The sequence below is a fragment of the Ischnura elegans genome, chromosome X, assembly GCF_921293095.1.
Source record: "Ischnura elegans chromosome X, ioIscEleg1.1, whole genome shotgun sequence".
Taxonomy (NCBI): Eukaryota; Metazoa; Arthropoda; class Insecta; order Odonata; family Coenagrionidae; genus Ischnura; species Ischnura elegans.
The window spans coordinates 76,340,956-76,361,753 of NC_060259.1; the positions used below are offsets into that span (position 1 = coordinate 76,340,956).

General features: G+C 36.9%; 1 protein-coding gene across 2 annotated transcripts; it reads left to right on the forward strand.

The window, feature by feature from the left end:
* The first annotated feature begins 15,411 nt into the window (after positions 1 to 15,411).
* LOC124170856 lies at positions 15,412 to 20,541 on the forward strand. 2 transcript variants are annotated; one of them, XM_046549864.1, is made up of 7 exons: positions 15,412 to 15,753; positions 16,091 to 16,300; positions 17,935 to 18,129; positions 18,282 to 18,368; positions 19,615 to 19,844; positions 20,037 to 20,196; positions 20,330 to 20,541. In XM_046549864.1, the coding sequence occupies exons 2-7, from the start codon at positions 16,105 to 16,107 to the stop codon at positions 20,458 to 20,460; spliced, it is 999 nt and encodes a 332-aa protein (XP_046405820.1). In that variant the 5' UTR covers positions 15,412 to 15,753; positions 16,091 to 16,104; the 3' UTR covers positions 20,461 to 20,541. The 2 variants fall into 2 exon arrangements, with proteins under 2 accessions (XP_046405820.1, XP_046405819.1); XM_046549863.1 differs by having other exon boundaries at positions 15,412 to 16,300.
* The last annotated feature ends 257 nt before the right edge of the window (positions 20,542 to 20,798 follow it).

The following is a 20,798-nucleotide window of genomic DNA, read 5'->3' on the forward strand; positions in this document are numbered from 1 at the left end:
TTAATTAGTTAGATGAAGATTAGGGTATGTAATTTCAATCTTTTAATCATACCTCAATATTTTTGTGTTTGTTCTGCTGATTTCAATCTCCTAATCAATTTGATGTTATCAGACCAGATGAAAACAAATCCTCATAATTTTTCCCAATCCTGTGAATTAACGCCTGCTCCCACCCTGCTGTGCATTTTCTCTGTGCAAAAGGAGGGCCAAGTAAGAGAGAGGCCTGCATTTGTTTGGAGTGTAGACCTTATTGGTGACTCCAAGCTTGCTTGATGAAATGCCTACCTAATATCATTATCATAAATCAACAATCCTAAGATTCGTTTGACACAACTCTCCACTCTGCTCTCCTGCCAGTTAACAGTTACATCTTTTTTCTTTATAATAACCTACATATATTCTTTGTAGCCTTTTTTCGCCTTCTTCCCATCTGCTTGTTCTTGCATATTTGTCTTCATCAGGCTATCATGCCACATTATGTGGCTGATAAACTTGTCCTGTTTTGCTCTAAAGATTTTCAAGAGACTTCTCTTTTTATCCCACCCTTAGGAGAAATTCCTCATTTATCTCTCAGTAGATCCATTTAATCTTCATCAATGTTTGCTTGCAACACATTTCGAATGCTTCCATTATTGCCTTTCCTGCTTTTGTCAACTTTGAATAAAAGATACAGTGTCCGGCTTGATACGGTGGAAATCTTTGATATTCAGCTTAGTAAAACCACTTGTCTGTTTCCACACACTTTTATTTAAACCGTCCATGGTTTCAGCAGCTCGTGCCATTATCAAGGTACATAGCCTAGGGTGACAGCCTTTTTGTATTGGTGGAGTTTTTCAGGAGGGAGGGGAGGGGTTATTGGGGTGTGTTCATTCCAAGGTTAATGATGACGTCAATGGGCGATGGATGGGTGGGAGGTAGGGTAATATTCAGGAGGGGTGAGTGGAATAATTGTTACATAATTTAATATTTCATATATATTCATAAGTTTGTCAACTTCCGTGACTTGCTGCCTTTAAGAAAATGGCTCCATATGTGGATGTGATGAAATGGTTCCTTACTTGTAAGCTTGTATTATCTGTCATGAGTAGATTCCTTGTCATGTAGAATGCCCATTTTGTCTGCAATATTTTACTATTTCTTTCTTCCATCATCCATTGCTGGTTGCGTGTTTCCCAGGCAGCATAATTCTTTCATCTTTTCCACCTTTTGCTTTCCTTTTTTAATGTTAGTCCTTGTCCTCTTCTCTGTTGCTGCAAACTACCGTATTTACCTGTAGAAGACACACACCTTTTTTCCGGAAATGCCAGTAAAAGAAATGGGAGTGTGAGGCTTACACGAATCATCCAAATTTTCATGTGAGCTGCGCTCCATTTTCCCTCAAATTCGTATAATTTATTTCTCCAGAGTTTAGCATTAAAGCCAGGAAACCTTCGCAGGAATTACATATCTTACATTATTTAACCTTATAAATCATGGAAACGTAAATTTATCGATTTAGTAACGAATCACAAGTTCCTCTGTTAGACCGCACCCAAAAAGCATTAAGAAGTATTTTTTTCCTCACGAACCGGCCCAAAAATGGGGGTGCGTGGGATGCACGAGGGCACATCGTACACGAGTAAGTTCGGTAATACATATCTTAGTTCTCTTTTTATTTATTCACAGCTGACACCTGGCCATAGTCCTCTCCATGTTTGTAAGTCTCTCCTTCAAATCCCTCTGTCGCAGCTGACATCTGCAAATAGCAACAATAATTATTTTTCCTGTGGATGTTGACTCCTGAAGTCTTCTCTTTGTTTTCATTGATGGCTTTCATGGTGCTATCATAAGAAATACATGGCTATGATTTTTAAGGTTTTTATAATCCACGTGATTTTTAATGTAGATTTGCACCTTAAATGACCAGTATCAGGTGATAAGTGGCCAAAATTTGTGAAATTTTTCCCTTTCTCTTGGACTTTTTTGTCTTCAAAGACTTTGCACTGTTCAGAATTTTTTTTCTGTCATTGCTTCTACAAAAAGCTAAATTTTCTGCTATTTGAGGCCAACACAAGGTCTAAAAAGCAACAAAAATTGGCCAATTTTTCAGGGGTCGTATCTCTGTTCCTATAATCACCGAAATTGAGCCCTGATACCATTAGACATTTTTAATTACAATCAGCATATTTTTGCTACTTCCATATTTAGAGCTCAAATGTGTCGTTAGACTGATTGGCATGCTTTAATTTAGTGTAAAATGGTGATATTATTGATCATGTAAATTAGTTCCCAAGAAATATTTAAACAAAGTGAAGAAAATAATTTTGATGGAAATTAATATTGCAGTTTCTTATGAATGAAAAAATTTAACTAATAATAATTTTTTTACAAAACACATTAGTGAAACATTGTGTTAACAATTGACTTACGTTGACCTTTATCTTTGTTATGAGAGTCATCATTGGCATGGCACATATGAAACAGTGGGCTTGAAACTGGTCAAAAAATGTCTGTTAATTACTGATTCAATTGCTTCAAAGTTATTTCATGAAGTAGTTTAGTTAAAACAGGCAAAAAGATACTGAAAGTCATTGATGAAAACATGCGGAAATAGTGAAGCCGAGGCCTTAGAGAGGCCTGGTATAATAGTTTGGCTGCAGGGGGCCTAGCTGGCCTGGTTTGCCTGCAGGGGGCGTGGTGTCACCATAAAATTTTTCTCAAATTCATTCCAACAAGTGAGAAGAATGCAATCCATCTTCAAATATCTCTAATTAGGATTGAACATTGGAGAGTTATTATTCTTTTTGGTGGTTGCTTATTATGTGCATAAAACTAGAAAAGGATTCTTAAGTTGAATATGGAGAGGGATGTGAATTTTATTGGCATGTTATAATCACAGTGTAGTGTCCATTTCAATTTTTACAATCAATAAATGTTCTATGAACAAAAAGATTGGCTTCACGTGTAGTACTTACGCATATGATAGAGGTACTGTAAGAATTTCTAATGCTTTAATGAATATGATATTGAAATGTGATCTAAAAATAAGAATATTTTATAGTTAAAAAAATATTGGCTATTTTGGGTTTTTCATTTTATTTCATATCTTTTAATTGATTTTTAAAAAATTTTCAAATAATGTTTACTTTTTAATAGGGTTTGAATTATTATTTAAAGACTTTGTGGCAAATAATGCAATTGTTTCTCTTATGTTAGGATGTATCTTAACACCTAACTAAAATGAGCCTCCTGTGGAATTCAATTCATCAAATCATTATTGCAAATTGTATTTTGCAACTCCTTATAGGAGAAATTATAGGTACAATTTAGAACATGTTTGAAAAGGTGGAATATAAAATGTGAGACAGCACTGGAAGACCTCTGCATAGAAGGAAAAGTGGTTACTCAGAGATTTCATAGGGTGAGATATTTCCCCTGAACTGCTGGTAAGTCCTAATATGCACTCCCTCCACCGATCAACTTTTCACAGAGCACCAATCCAGCCAATGGCAAACAAAGCACTTTGAAGGAGGGTGAGTAGACGCTCGTCAACAGCACCTCAAGTTAACTAGGGCCACTTACAGGGATACAAGCATCAAATCTCGCAGACTTTTGCCCCTGGGACGTCAGTTTTGCTGTAAAAAGGGAATTTTCTATTTCTGGCTATTAGTGTCGTATATGATGTAAGGAGGTATTCTTGTAAATGGTATCATTAGAATTTGTTTACGTTTTTGACTCGCCTTCCGCGGCTTTCGGGTTGGTTGATTGTCCGTCGAACGGCTGTCTCATTCCCTCCCCTTAACGGCTGGCTAGTCGCAAAGCACCCCCTCCGCTCATCCTCTTTTCTCCGAGCATCACGCCAGACAATGGCAAACAAAGCATTGCGAACGAGGGTGAGTAGTCGCTCTTCATCAGCAACAGCTCAAGTTAACTGGGGCAACTTGGGTACAGGGATACCTTCTTATGTGTTATTCTCACCGTGGAGATACAAGCATCAAATCTCGCCGATTTTTACCCCTGGGACGTCAGTTTTGCTGTAAAAAGGGCATTTTCTATTTCTGGCTATTAGTGTCGTATATGATGTAAGGAGGTATTCTTGTAAATGGTATCATTAGAATTTGTTTACGTTTTTGACTCGCCTTCCGCAGCTTTTGGGGTTATTGACTGTCGACTTAAACGCCTGGCTACTCGAAATGCACCCCTCACGCTTTGCCTCCCCCTACCAGGGGCGCAACTAGGATTAAGGCTGGGAGGGGGGCTTAGGTGCAACTAATACCGGAGTGTGTGGGGGTATGGTATACCCACCAGGATTAGCGGTAGGCACGAGATTAATAAATTCCAGAATTATAAGATAAATGGTTCAAAAAGGTGAGTTTTTACGGCTTTCTGAGGGATATTTTATTAGTCCTTACACTATTATTTTAGTAATATCAATCCAATTAAGTAAATTGGATTAAACTTAAAAATTTCTCTGAGCTCTGGGGGGAGAGTTTTATCCCTCAAAACCCCCCCTCGCTGCATCACTGCGCCCTGCTGAATACTATGCCAGCCAATGGTAAACACCTTATAGTGAAGTAGGTTTAGTGGTCGTTCACCAACAATAATAGCTGAAGTCAAGTGGTTAACGTTACATACAGGGATACCTCCTTACACGTTTTTCTCACCCTGTAGATGGAAGCTGCCATTTCAGGGGCGCAGCCAGTAATAGGGTGGTTTCCTTCATCAAAGAAAACGAAAGGCATTGATTGCAATTCGTTACCCACCATTAGTGTATTCATAATACACAAATTATTTGGTTTTTGAAATACCGGTTTAGACGAATGGCAAGGGTCAAATTTTATCCTCATTTGAAAAAGGCCAGATTGGCGCCCATGCGATTCCACTCCGCATGACGTCACAGGGACCTAGTTTCTACACGAGAGGATAGGAGTTATACATCGTCTGAGGTTACCAATGCATGCATGAGGCACAGAGCTCAGGGAAACATGTCTTAATAATCACCTTTTAAAAATGGCTAAGTTCGGAAAGTTTTCTTCGTTTGATAAGGTATTAATAAACCTTTTTTAAGCCAAGCGCTACCATCCAGCAAGGTACTCAGCTATCCGCTAGCATCCTGCGACGTATCAGCGCTAAGCCTCGCCTCAAGGTCACCTTACCAGGCGGGAGGGGGAACCAGAAATACGACGTACGGAGATATTTCCCGGCATTCATACTTAAGCGTCGCGTTTTCGCGCGCTTGAAAATTTTCACTTTTTATTTAATCGCGAAAAATAGATGTTGTCATTTAAAAATCTAAAAGCGTGAAATTCGTACTCCAGGAGTAATAATCTTTTGATTAAAGCAATAAAAAAATAATAGGAAACCACCCTATTAAGGCTGGGGGGGGGGGGGGGTGGTTTAGGTGTAACTAATACCAGGGTGTGTGGGGGTATAGAATATTCACCAGGATAAGCGGTAGGTGCGAGATCAATAAATTGCGGAATTTTAAGATAAATGGTTCAAAATGGTGAGTTTTACAGCTTTCTGAGGGATATTTTATTAATGCTCACACTATTCTTTTAGTAATATCAATCCAATTAAGAATAATGGATTAAGTTTAAGCATTTCTCTGATCTCTAGGGGGGGGGGTTTAACCCCCAAAACCCCCCCCTCGCTGCGCCAATGGCCTATTTAACAGATTTTTGCCACTCCAACCCCAAATACGCTCTACGTATGGCATCTTCGAAGCCGGCTCTGAGAGTCGTATAATTTATTAAATGGTATTCTCGTGAATGGTAATATTGCCAATTCTGCATACATTTATCGCAGCAGTTTTTGATCCTCTCATTTAATTTTATAGGTCAAAGTGGCAGAAGGGCAAAATCCTTGTCTGTGAAACAAGAGGTCGTGGGTTCGAGTCCCACTACTGTATGTTGCTCCTATCCAGGGTTTGGCTGTCCGTGCATGTGCATCAGAAGACAATTATTATTAACCCCAATGTAAACGGCTCATTTGTTTTGTTTTTTGGTGGTATGGAAATAAATGTCATGAAAAACTGAAGGTTAAATTTAACAGTATTTTTACAGTTATGAATATGGAAATAGATATGTATTTAATTTTTTGTGAAGAGTGAAATATTTGTGCATTGCTGCCATTTGGACATAATTGACTTACCTATTATGTACCTGATTTTTAGTTGATTAGATGCCCATTGTCTGCTCTCCTCTGCTTTCTACATTGATATGTATTTACCTTTTAAGTGGAGAGCATAAAAAAATCAATTGCTCAGAAAGGGTTTTCATCAAGAAAGACACAAGATATTTCAGCTTAAAGCAAAATAGATTCCTTATGGTCTTATTTACAGGGGATAGGAACATTGAGTTTCAAGCCTTTAAAATACCTACTCAGCACATTGCGATCAAGTGTTTTGGTGCCTGGGGGAGCTTGTGAGTCTGGCTGTGCATAGACTCACAAGCCCAAATGGGGCATGTTAAAATGCCCATCTTTAGCTAATATTCACTAAACCCAATAGAACATCTAATCTATGCAGATGACTTGAAGATCTTTCATCCTATTGATTCAGACAATGATGCTGTGGATCTTCAGAGGTGTTTAACCTCTCTTGCTGACTGGTGTGATAATAATTCATTGAAGCTGAACTTAAGTAAATGTAATGTACTTACCTTTTGTCGAGGGAAAATCCCATATCTAAAGAACTACATTTTATCTGGGATTACACTAGATAGAGTCGAACGTAAACAGGACCTAGGCATTTTGTTTGACTCTCAACTTAAGTTTGACACACATATCGATACTGTAGTTAGTAAAGCATATAAATCTCTTGTTTTCATTTGCCGACACTGTAAAGATTTCAACAGTATTTTCAGTTACCGTATTCTGTATATTACCTTAGTAAGATCTATGCTTGAATACTGCTCAGTAGTATGGAATCCATACTATTTGATATATGACGCTGCTATTGAGCGGGTTCAGAAAAAAATTTTAAGACTTGTTGCTTTTAGATTTAACTTAGAAAGAGAAAGAGGATCATATGTTGAACTGTTAAATCTACTCAATCTCAGTTCCTTATGTAATAGAAGAAAACAATTAGGTCTTTTGTTTTTGTATGGCCTGCTAAATAACCTAATTCAGGGGCGGATCCAGGATTTTTTTCTGGGAGGGGCACAAGCAAGGCCGTATCCAGGATTTTGTTCTGGGTGGGGCACAAGGATACCTCGTAATACAAAACGAATGCAATGATAATGGGAGCGTATTAAAAATCTTGCATATTTTTGAGGGTCTGGGGGGGGCACGTGCCCCCGTGCCCCCCCCCTGGATCCGCCTATGACCTATAATTATATGTCCGGATCTACTAAGTTTAATCAATATTAAAGTTCCTGCCTTACACTCTAGAACTCATAATCTTTTTTATCTCCCGCACTGCAGTTACAATTACATTAATTTTTTGCCTATGTTCAGGATAGCAAGAGATTATGATAACGTATATGTATAGATGCTGATATTTTCCAAATGTCAAAAGTTTCTTTTAAAAAATTCTTTATGGACTGTTTGCGGTGCATTTCCTTAAGTACCCTTTTTAGTTTTGTAGTGTTGTCTTGTTTTCAATGTATGTATCTATTAAACTATTTATCTCACTTTTAATTTATAGCTTTTTTTCTCATTTAGTTATATATATGTTTGGTAAATGATGATATGATATGGTGGTATGATATTCGTATGTTTATACAGGTTTATATTATGTATGTTTTTTTTGTGTAACTACTTCTATGTTGTATTTTATCTCCTAATATGTATTTCATGTCATTGATATCTATGTTTCTGGTATTTGAAGTATATTGATATTGTGATAACTTTGTGCAATTTCAATTTGTGCTAATGTAAAAGGGCTTAGGCCCGTGGAATAAATTTATTATTATTATTCAATGACGTTTTGAGTGCCCAGGAAATATTAAGCAGTGGCGGCTTGCCCATAAGGACTCTCGGACGCCGCCGCTCCCAAAGATTTGAAAAAGGAAAAAAAATTAAATACCCATTCAATTGTAATTATGCATCTATTAACCAAGGTGTTTTTTCAATCGCATACATCGAAAATGTAAGAAAAGCACGCGAGAAGTTCGTCTTTGTAGCCATGGGGTGCTGGCCAGAACGTCCCAATCCATCACCATGCAGTTACATGGAGAGTGGTAGTGGTGGGGGCTGCTGGTGCTATGACGCGTCCAAGCTTGTGCCTTATGGAAGTCTTGGGACACCGCCCGAGCATGCGCAGAACGAGTGAGTTGACATCACCGCGCCGGCCGTATAATCTTGGTGTTGCAGAATACCTTGTTTTGGTGACCAGTTAACTTATTATGTGTAAATTGTTTTAACGTAAATAGGTCTAGTTGTAGTTGAGTTAATCAAGTTAGTGATTGTTAGTGTTTTGGTGTTAGTGATTATTTTGTGTATTAGTGATCTCTAGATTACCTTAAAAACTCACTAAAACACACAAAATATTAAAAACTTTTGACCCTCCGGTGGAGTGTGCCCCGCCCAGCATTTGACTCACGAGCCGCCACTGATTTTAAGGAAATTGCATTCCTGGAAATGAATTTTGACGCTATTCTGGCTCTCAAAAACTTGATAAAAGTTAATAGAAAAGAGCAATTTCATGACAATATTACTATAAAAAGTGTGATTATCATGCTTATAAAATTTTATAATTTATTATGGCTCTACAATGTATTTAGTGAATTTGTTCCCAGAAACTGCGATGAAATCTAAAATAAATTTTTTGAATATTCATTCCAAAAAAGCATTAGGTTCTCTTCTATCCTCTGAAAACTTTATATATTTTTTGTATATATTTTTTCAAACTGAGTATGTTGTAAATAAAGCAACTAATGAAGTAGGATTTCATAATCGAAAAAAAAGTTGTTCAAGTTATCTGAGCCTTATTTTACTACAGCTTTCATATACTCATCGAGATAGAAGTGAGTGTTGTGGGTGCCTCCTAAGCTCTGGACCCTCAGGGATTGCCAACCAGCCAATCTGGCCAGACCACCCCTGTTGCTGGTTTTGCCAACAACATGCTCTAATGGCATTAGCGTCAGCTGCTCAGCAAATTCATAATCATTACAACATGCTCTCTTTCGATTCCATTCTTTTCTTGAGCCATGTATTTGGCAAAATGCCTTTCCCTGTAATACTACAATGTAAAAATACTTTAACTTCTTTTTGGGAACTGGTACGCACAAAAAAACTGATTCTGAGTAATAACCGGGTAGTTTCAATGGTTTGATACTTGGAGGGAAGACCCACCGCAAGGCCCCAGGACAGTAGCTTACCTTAGGTTATTGCATATAAATGAAAGGCAAATGTAAAAAGTCAAAAATAATATTTATTGGGAACTAATACATTCTTTCACAAGAATAATATAAATTAGCAAACAAGTTAATGTGTAATGGTGGATACACATGGGGGGGCGCATGCCCCCCTTATGGCTTAGGCCACATTGCCAAACATTGCAGAAGCACAGTTGAAACTTTTTTATATCATAAGATGGCATTCTCTTGCATGTGTGTATAATCACTTTATTTAAAACTTTCTTCAACTTAGCATATGACTTGATAAATTTTAATTACAGTAAAAGAAAAGGTAGCTCAAGATATCTTTTGAATGAAATTCTTGAACTCTTTCGTAAAAAAGAATAAATAGAAACATAAAATTAGTGTGTTTCATTTAAATTGTGTAAGACATTAAAGGAGAAAAACAACTCCGCAAGAAAAAACAATAAAGTAATGGGAAATACTTTTAATAGCCATGAGCTATGACTAAATGGCTATAAAGGATTAATATTACACACTCCAACATAATTTTTTGGGAATACCAACAAAGGATAAGATATATGAAGACGGATGATGATTGTATAGACAATTTCACAATTCAAAACTTTCATGAGAGAGAAGACAGAGAAATACAGCTCATCAGTACATTCTTTCTCATAGGATAATTACCTAAAAAAGTTGCCAAGAGTATTTCAATACCAGGTCAAAATTATAGAAAGATTCACATGACATCAGTAGAAAAATGCATTACGTTAATTTCACTAACAGAGAACAATATAGGATAGACTTGATAAAAGAAAATTATTAATTCAAAATTTTGTGACTATCTTGGGTTGACTGCCAGTTACAGTAGATTTGCATTGAGTATGATATGGAAATGTTGCATTTTAAATTTCTGTTCAGAAATCCCCCCTCACCACCTTACCCTCTTTCCCTTTCCTCCACACCCCTCTTCCCCCCTCCCCTCAACCCAGAAATGCTTTGCTGAGTCGCTATGAGCGAGCAGCTCTCTAAAATGCGCTGTGAGCAGTGAGAAAGCTCCACAAAAAGAGTCATTTATCCCATCACTATAATTAATACACCACTAGTATCAGATTAATACTGGAACCTGCTGTATCTTTATTTAGAAGAATGCACAAAGAATAAAGAAATGAGTACCATTGGAAGATAATTCTGCCATCTTGAATAATCCGTGAGCATCCTATGACACCACCCCAAATCCAACCACAGTAACCTCTAGATCTAATTTTTTCCAGTCCTTCCAAACTTCATATTATGCAAATATGTATATGAAACACAGCTAAAAGAAAGACAGCTAGCACCCTTAATATGCATGTAATTATTTATAGGGTACACAAGTGCTGATTTGATACAATGAATACTGTTTGGACTCGACGGGATATGATGTAAGCCCATAGTCCCACGGTGCTAGTGATGGACTTAGTCGGTCATTCTCGTGATCCCAATCACGGTGACCATTCATTTGAGTGACTCTGTCATGAACGGGAGGTCATGATTGTGGAAAGTGGACGGCAATCACGACCGAGTAGGCAATCACGACCGAGTAGGCAATCACGACCGCGTAGACAATCACGACCGCATAGACAATCACGACCGAGGGGGCAATCACTACTCTGTTGTCAATCATGACCCGCTTATCGCTTTCTTGTTAAGGGCAATATCTATGTAGCTTGTTAAACGAAAGATGAGTTGTTATTATTATTAATCTATAAAGTTTTTCACTTGATAAAATTAGAAACTAGTTAATTCTTATCTTAATTACTTCCAAAACATTTACAAATACAGAATGTTCCTTAAATGTTGTTTATCACACTCCTTTTATTGTTTTTCAAGATACAGAATCAACGATAATTTCCAATTGTTCGTAGGGCATCGGGTTACAGATATTTTATTATTAGTCCAGGAAATGAAGCATTTTGGCTTGCAATTTTTTCAAACTGAATCGATTTTCTTGAAATTTTCACAATAAGTAGGGAATATACCAACAATCAAAATCTTTATCATGCCGACGGGCGCTTTTACTCTGGGGGGGGGGGGGTTTCCACCCCATCTCGGGGGTGGAAAATTTTAATTATATTTTGACCACAGGAATCGATAGAAAAGTAAATTCTAAGAATAAAATGTTTTTCCGTTTTTTGCGTAAAATTAATATTTTTCGAGTTATTTGCGATTGAAAGTAACAGTTTTTTGACGAAAAAATCAACGATTTTAATCGATTATAGGCATATAACTTGAAAAGTATTAATTTTATTAGGAAATTGAGAATTACAAAACTGTAGCCTGTAAAAAATTAAATAAAAATCTTATTTTATATTTCCTTAATGACCAATTCGGACAAAGCTACAACTTGTTGATGGTTATCTATTGTTTGTCAAACGCTAAATTTGAAAGATTCAATACCAAATAGCGGGAAAAATGTAATTTTCGAGGAAAAATTATGCAATCTGTTTAAAATTGTTTTTAAAAAACTTTCTTATAACGAGAAAAAATATTTTTTTATCATGAAATTTGAGCGAGTTATGATTAAAAATAAGATCAGTCCCTACTTTTTTGTACGAAAAAATCAGTGAAAACAACTCCTTATTACCACAATAGTCAAAATTGATCAATGCCCTTCAGTATTTCTCTTTATTTAAGTATTGTTAATTGATCCTAGAAGTTTTTTTAATTTACAACTCTAAATTTTGAAAACATTGGAGGAAAAAGTGAAAAGTCATTTTCTACAATTTCGTTAAAAATGCTCTTTTTTCAAAATAACTCCAAAAAAACTGGAGATATGAAAAAAATGCAGGAGTAATAAATTGTAGCCTCTTTATTTCCAAATATTTTGGTGTGTTTTAATTTTCTATACAATAAATATTTGGTGAGATGTTGATAATTAAAACCTCTATTTCCAAGGGAGCTCCACCTTATTTAAACCCTTAAATCCCTCCCCTTTCAAAACTAATGACTCGGAAAAAATTTAATTCACATGACCTTTTAGTCAGTAAAAACCCTACAAAATACAATTTAAATGAACTTTCTATCATAAAAAATAAAGGAGCTATGTTTGAAATACCAATAAAATTAATTTGCGAAAAATTCGAAATCCACAATTCTGAGCATAATATTCCTCATAATCAGCATATACTTTGTGTACTATACGTCAGAATCTAACGATACACTCAAATTTGCTACAAAATAAACACACATACCCATAAGATGTATATATACATACACATATGTGAGTATGTGTGCTCTCGCTCACAGTGACCTGTGAGCATGCATGTGGTGGGAAGACTGGAAGCCATACAGTCTCCGTTTTGATTGTGTTTCATGTAATGTCTACATAAATTTACATTTACTTGTTTATGTTACCATGACGATTTTGTTCTGTTTATCCTATTGTTATATCTTTTCTGTGCTGTGATTAAAATCATCAGAGAAAAAAGTGTATACATAATAAAAGGAGTAAGAAAGTGAATAAAAAGATACAATGTAATAAATAATTTTTATTTTTAGGGTAAATAATTTTTTTTACATTAACCCCCAATAAGGGTTGATTATTATGGGTTGAAACGCCTTAAAATTATTTTCCTAACATAAAAAAATAATTATAAAAATAATTTAAACTAAATTTTACTCGTATTTAGCTTTAAAAAATAATGTTTTAAGTTCCAGCTTTTAGGGGTAGTTTTCACCCCTAAATAATAAAAGGCGCCCTTCGGCATAATATAGATTTTGATAAAGGGGGTATGATTAGACTAATCCCAAATATTAATGCAAATCGATTCGGTTTGAAAAAAATTTTTAAAGGAGGTATGATTAGTATAAACACAAATTTTTAAGCAAATCGACTCAGTTTGAAAATTCTTTTTTACATTAACCCCAATAAGGGTTGATTATTATGGGTTGAAACGCCTTAAAATTATTTTCCAAACAAAAAAAAATAATTATACAAATGTAAGCGCTCTTTCATTAAGATTATTATAAGCTGCGAGACGACGAGGGTCGCCTTGAACGGACTTCGTTTGGGACCCAGCCATTAAGCGCATTCCTGCTGTCATCGGAAGAGTCGCTTAACAAATGATCTCTTTCGGTGACTCCAGGGGCGTGGGGCTGGTGGCGGCTAGTGCCGGGTCTACACTAGTAACTTAAGTGACTACTTAAGTTGGCTCTGTATTTAAGTTGGTAGTGTAGGTGTCACCAGCTTCATTTAAGTACACCTCCACTTAAGTCATCTTAGAACCCAACTTAAATTGCGTAGGCAACTGTTTCCGCACGGTTGAAGCTCTTCATGTGTTGTAAATGGCACATAAATACCCATCTCACGTCATCCCGTTGATTATGTTCATGCATGCATGTTCATGATTATGTTCTAAGTTGTGCTGTATTGTATGATGTGGTTATTGAGCGTTCTATTACGTTAGTTAATTTCTAGTGTTGGGGATATTAATTCGACGAATTTATTTTGTAGTGTTTCTCATCTTATTGTTGGTTTTATTTCCGTGAAAACTAATTGCTATGCCTGTTGCTCACGGTGAAACTCGATTTATAAAACTTAGAAACGTTTTAAGGAATTTTAAGACTGACAATGAGACGACGGCAGAGGATCCGGTAAAACAGTTTATTTTCCATGGTGTCATAATCGAAAATAACGTAAACGAATGCACTCAGTAACTTCCCAAACACTGTTATTGAAACTATTGCATAGGGCTTTAATGTTAGTCCTAGGGATGCCGAGGGAGATAAGATGTGGCGATTTCATTTGACGTGGGAGGAATTAATGGTTGAAATTTAACATCAATGGTTTTAATAAAGCAGTGGAATTTGACTAGCAATAAGTGTTTTTGTTTACGTTATGAATATGTCATTCCACGAAGTCACGCTTAGTAATTCTAAATTCCTATGGCTCCATCACCTCTCGCCATATAGCGTTCCCTCAGGAACTGAAATCGGTCTTTCCTTTTAACCTTCTGAATCCAAAACGGTTAATTCACGGAGTTTGGAAGTTTATTTCAAATAACAGTCGCTTTGGATCAAAGAATCACTAATTGCCCAAGTAACAATGACCGTTGGGCCTCGGTTGGGGAACCGTAGTCACGGTTGGCTCATTGTGGGTGGATATGCCTACCAAATTCCATTGTTGGCCCAACGCAGATATCGTTCGTTGGCCCAACGAAACGGTTTATGCTGTTGGCCCAACGCAGATATCGTTCGTTGGCCCAACGAAACGGTTTATGCTGTTGGCCCAACGCAGATATCGTTCGTTGGCCCAACGAAACGGTTTATGCTGTTGGCCCAACGGAAATCCCCAACGATGGCCCTACGAAATGGATTATCATTGGGCCACCGTTGGGACATCATACCATTTTCTCACTTTCCGCCATGAGCGCTGCAAAAAAAATTCCGACAAAATTTACTGCATTAACGGCATGTCGCAGTTTTTCCCTAGATTTTTATGAAAAAATTTCCATAATTGACTTTCTAAGGGAGCCGTGTATGAATTTTTTCTTTCACTAGAATATCCAGTCTACTTGGATTAAATTTCAAAATAAGAATATATATAGCCGACGGTGCTTGATTCACACGCGATATTTAGAAACAAATACTGCCGCGACTGCCGCCGATTTTTTCAAGTGAAAGTCGAACTTAACCAATCGATACAACGATTGAATCGACACCTCACAATCGAAAGAATCGGAACTCAATAATCGAACACTATCGATAGTCGATTATTTTCAACCATCCGACATCATTACTACTCCGCAACTCAATTACAATTACTCCACAACTACAATGAACACCGCTGTTTACGTGGCAAAGCAAATATATGACATATATTAACAGCATGCGGCTTCGTCGTCTACCGCGGTCTGATGTTTACGCGGCGGAAACTGAGTTTTCGTTGACAACTCTCGTCGCGTAAACTGAAGCACGAAACTTACGCGGCGGAATGTTCGAAATGGCTTACTGAATAGACAATGGCTTAATGACATCAAAATTAATGGTAACCTAGGTGTGGCAATACCTTACCAACGTTAAGAGGTTTTTTGTATTTTATATTGTTCATACTTTTTTCTTACCCTAGCCCTGATGATGATTTAAAAATAAATCGAAACGTTGGCTGAAACTTGTTTTTAAAATTGAACTAAACTCCAAGAAATTTCATATCGTATAATAAACAAGGTCAACAAACGAGAAGAATAATAATAATTACTGAATAGCAACAATGTGATTTTCGCGATCCCGTCACGAAATCTTTCGTCTTCGCGACCGCGTAAACAATTACTGCTGTTCAACGTGGACTTCATTTCGCGACGTGTTAGCTGATGCGGTAGCGTGGTGTTTTAGGAATACATCTTGCCTTAGCAATAAGGAAAGAGGAAGAAAAAAGATCGAGTATTCCTGCACTCATTTTTCACACGCGGAAGAGGATATATTGTAAACGGTAAGTAATTGTATGCATATTAATAACGCATCCGCAGAGTAGCATTTCAGTCACGTGGGTTAATCCACAACTATGGCCGGTTTTTTGTAATTTTATGTGTATTATGTAGCGTTTCAGTGCTGGAAATATTTCCATGATTTGGAATCAAAATTGTAGTCATAAGTGTTGAATCTAACTAATACTTGTCTTACATCGAATTTGGTGAAATTTAAGCATGGCACGTCGTCGGGTTTTGTAAAAAGATTTGATGCTCTACTCTAGTCTTCGGTATACGGTGTATTTTCTTTGGTTAATATAAGCGAGTTTTCTTGAGATATGCAAGTTTTTTTGTTGCCAGATTCGGTAAGCGGAATGTATAAGGTGGTGGAGTTTAGCAATGACCACTCCATTGGCATTGTCCATGCGGAGTGGCTAACTCCTAAAAAGAGGCATTGCCTATGGCCTCCTTATAAGGTATCCTCCCGTTATAATAAGTCGCTAACAGAAGGAGAAATGCCGAATGATTCGTGGGATGTTTACCCGATCCATCGGACTTTTTATTCTACTGGTATGTATTTTTGGTAGTCTACACCATATAAATATTTCCAATTATCTTGCTACTTTTTCTGAAAAAGATTTAGGGGTCAGCACAACATAGGTCTCTTCAGTGTGCACAGAAACTGCTGTTACTATGTACTAATGTTCGTTTATATAATCAGAGTGGTCATTTCAACGAAAATTCTCATATTTGGATTTCAGTGAATAGGGTAGTTTCCTTCATCAAAGAAAACGAAAGGCATTGATTGCGATTCGTTACCCACCATCACTGTATTCATAATATACAAGTTATTTCGTTTTAGACATACCGATTTAGACGAATGGCAATGGTCCATTTTTATCCTCATTTGAAAAGGGCCAGATTGGCGCCCATGCGATGTCACTCCTCGTGACGTCACAGGGACCTAGTTTCTATGCGAGAAGATAGGAGTTATACATCGTCTGAGATTACCAATGCATGCATGAGGCGCAGAGCTCAGGGAAACATGTCTTAATAATCACTTATTAAAACTGGCTAAGGTCGGAAAGTTTTCTTCGTTTGATAGGGTATTAATAATCCTTATTTAAGCCAAGTGCTACCAGCCAGCAGGGTACTCAGCTACCCGCTAGCAGCCTGCGTCGTATCAGCGCTAAGCCTCGCCTCAAGGTCACTTCACAGGGCGGCAGCGGGAACCACAAATGCGTCACACGGAGAGATTTATCCCGGCATTATTCATACTTACCCGTCGCGTTTCCGCGCGCTTGAAAATTTCCACTTTTCATTTAATCGCGAAAAATACATATCGTCATTTAAAAATTTAAAAGCGTGAAATACGTACTCCAGGAGTAATAATCTTTCGATTTAGGCAATAAAAAAATGATAGGAAACCACCCTAATCTCAGGGATATCAGATTTTTGCTGAGGGTACTTAGTTTAAGCAGTTAAGGCTTTCGTTTACTGCTTAGTTGTGACCATACGAGCTTTATTTTCCAAGGGAACTCATTCCTGATGTTGCTTCGAGCAATGGCCGCGAAAGTTTGAATATTATAGACGCGCAATACGTAGCGGCACTGTAATTTGCGTTGGATATCAAATTTTCACAGGTTACATGTTTGCCTACAAATTAATGCAGTGATTTGAGCAGCAGTACCTCACCTTAAAGTTCTTATTACGTTAAGTAGTAAAATTCCCAAATTTTTTATTTCGAAACTGCAAATAACGTCGTTATTAATGTTCCGTCGTACTTTTCCGTAACATTTATTCACGTGGAATTTGATCTTGATCCTTTATTCTCTTCATCCGCCCTACTTTTGCGACCTGTTCTTGTGATTGGCTGATACATGTTCATCAAAGAATCACGATAAGCGAATTTATGATTTACTTTTTGAAAATACATAAACCTTCTTAAATATATGAATCAATATTGTAGAAAAGGACCGTTAAGTAGATCGTGGAAACCTCCATCCTGCGAACAATGATGCTACTTTGATTGACTGGCATCTGTAATCGTAGGTGTATTTGGCAAAATTGTTATGAAAAATGTGAAGAGTTGATTGGAATGCTGTTGGCTAACCATTTGTTCAATCGTCAGTGAAGAATGTCTTCCTACGTACGACATGTGTATAATTAATCTTTCGGTGATGATGTTTCTCTTACTATTTTAGATGAGTTATCTATAGCTAGACAGAAACTCAGGCAAGCAGAAACTGAATCAGAGCTGCTATCTGACTTTGAAGAGACAGGGAAGCGGAAACGAAGGAGAGCCGAGAGGTTTTCTCCAAGCGATAGTGACAGTGAGGACCAGACTCCCAGGAACATCATTAAACACTATCCACGGCCACCCACTGTGAATGATTCAGGTAATGTAAATGCCTATGTTTTTAATATGATGATTTACATGGCAGTAACATTCATGGGTATATTATTTTAATGAATTGTTTTACTAGTGTGGAGGACTTATAGTAAGTAAAGGCTATACTTATTAATTTTTCTAATTTTTATATTTTTGCAGATGACGTACCTTCTCCAGAAACTGGTAGTGTGGGTGAGGAATCACCTTTAAATACTGAGAGGGAGGCAGAATCTCTAACTTCACCAGGTAAATATTTCTTTGAGAAAAATATCTGTTCTGAAACTATACTAGATCCATGATGTTACTCTCTTAAATATTTGGATGTCACCTTGCTGGAAACTGTTGTGTAGTTGAAACATTCCAGAATAATGGGGAGCACGCATGAAATTTGTTCATCAAGCTAGTTAGTCTCATTGAATAGAAAAATTTCTCACGATTCCAAATATATGTCAAAACTCTCCTAGTACTCCACAAATTTCAATAAATGCTAATTAAAAATGCTCGAATATCGCTTGAAGTCACGTGAACTGAAACGCCTTCTGACTTCTTGGCACGGTACAATGGACACTTCGCTAAGAGAGTAGAGTGGTAAAGCCTTGATTAGAAGATATGGAAGCAAAAATCATCGACGTGTTTTGTAGTAGTTCCTAAAAGGACAAATTGACCACAGAGGGATTTAAGAAAGCACAATACCTCAGTTTACTTTTGGTCGACTTCCTTATGGTGGCTGATTTTCTGAAAAACAGCGATTGCTTCATCACTAGCGCGATGCGGGAGTATAATAAGGCTGGTAAATAATTATGCAATCAATGAAAATTATTTTACAAACGTTTTTACATATTTATTTATCGTCCTTCAAGATTTAATGTATCCATTGCTAGCTGAAAATCTATCTAATGTGTCTGAAGTTCTGTTTTTAAAGACTCATAACTCAGCTAAAAAGCATTATTATTTTCCGCAAAACTTTCGGAGAGTACATTTGAGGCAGGGACCTTCTTATTCCAGTAATTTAAAAAAATATGCATGTTCCCCATTGTCAGAACACAGTTACTGTGTAGTTCCCACAGTCAAGTTTCAGCAAAGATGCCACCTTTTGCCATTATAGAAATTACAAAAACTTAATGAAATGTCATAATTAATGCTGTTACTGAAATTTTCTTGAGAAGTTTCCCAGGCTAACTTGGTGGAGAATGTGGAAATACAATTTTGTTTTTCATAACCACTCTTTACAAACCTAATAGCTCTATGTTTCAATGTAATTAACTGTATAAGCAAACCTTAAGGACCACACACTAGTAGTAGGGTCTAGCAAGAGCCTTGTCATATCTCTCATTTATCTCTATCATTTTTCGAAGTAATCTCATTGCAAAGGACTCAAGTAAATTTTTAAGAAGGAAGTCTTAGTACCCGAAAAGTGTAATTTGAAGTGTGTACTATAGTGGAAGAGCTACTGTTAATTAGCTTAAAACATGATATGTTCCCATTTTTTCAGTGGCTTCGCCTTCTTCACCTGGATTAGTGGCCATTGCCAGATATTTGGCCAAACTAGATAAGAAATTGGACGAGATATTGCAACATCAACTCGAATCCAAAAGCCCTACAGTTGTTGTTCCCAGAAGAATATGTGTGGCTGATACATTGAAGCTGCCTTGTGACAGTTATGATGAAGTTATGAAGATAGAAGAATTCTTAAAAGATGATGGTGATGATGTAACAGATTTTGTAAGTAGATATACATAATTACATTATCAGCATTTTTCATGATTGATTTTGAGTAATTAATATCACTCGGATTAAACACCTGTTTTTTTTAAAATAACACTTAGTCAACTGTCTCATCAAAAACTGATTACTGCCATTTAAGTAAATGTATGGCTTCTTTCATGGGCTGATTTTATTGTTTTTGTGTTTTAGGAACACTGGCTGAGCCTTGTAGGAGGCAAAAAAGTAGAGCACATTGTTCGGCGGATGTTGGAAAGGTTATTCACCAATAGGATTGCAGCCGAGTACAACTGGACGGGTAAAAATAGTAAATACCCATTGAAAGACCTGAAGCTTATCAAGGTTATTTATAGTAAGTGTAATTGGTTTTAGGAAAATAATTCTAGTTTAATCCTTGCTGTGAGGAGTTGTAACTTTATTTGTATCATATACTACTATACCTAGTTAGTTTATTCTCTTGCTTGAAATTCACATTTTTGTTACAGGAGCTGTGAGAAGGAACCATAAGACATTGGATGTCACAGATGATGAGATAAATACGATTTGCAGCAATTGGTTCAGGTTCACCAAGGATCGTGATGGAGGACGAGAGGCAAGGCGTAAGAAAGAGGCCTGATGACTTGAACCTCTGTAGTTACAGTGGTTTGTCCCTACGTTCCAAACGTCGAACTGTTGCTAATGAAGTAGGGAAAGTGCTTCAGGAATTGGGGGCTTGCAATACAATAGTAAAACAGGTGGATGATAATGGAGTTGAAAGTAATTTTGTACATTTTAGTGTGCATTCAGATGAGTCGATACAGGTGGATGATGGTGTTATAAATAATTCTGTAAATATTAGTGTGTCTGCAGATGAGTCTTGTTATAATAAATCATCATCCAAATCTGAAACAAGTGAGTTGGAGAGTGATGATAGTTATTCCACCCCACCCATCCCATGTGACGAGAATTTGCCTG

Excerpts from the sequence above, each read along its gene's own strand:
- LOC124170856 (XM_046549863.1), top strand. The coding sequence starts at position 16,069 with ATGCAAGTTTTTTTGTTGCCAGATTCGGTAAGCGGAATGTATAAGGTG. Across the intron at positions 16,301-17,934 it reads TCGGACTTTTTATTCTACTG|ATGAGTTATCTATAGCTAGA; the intron begins GTATGTATTTTT and ends TTACTATTTTAG. Across the intron at positions 20,197-20,329 it reads GCTTATCAAGGTTATTTATA|GAGCTGTGAGAAGGAACCAT; the intron begins GTAAGTGTAATT and ends TTTTTGTTACAG.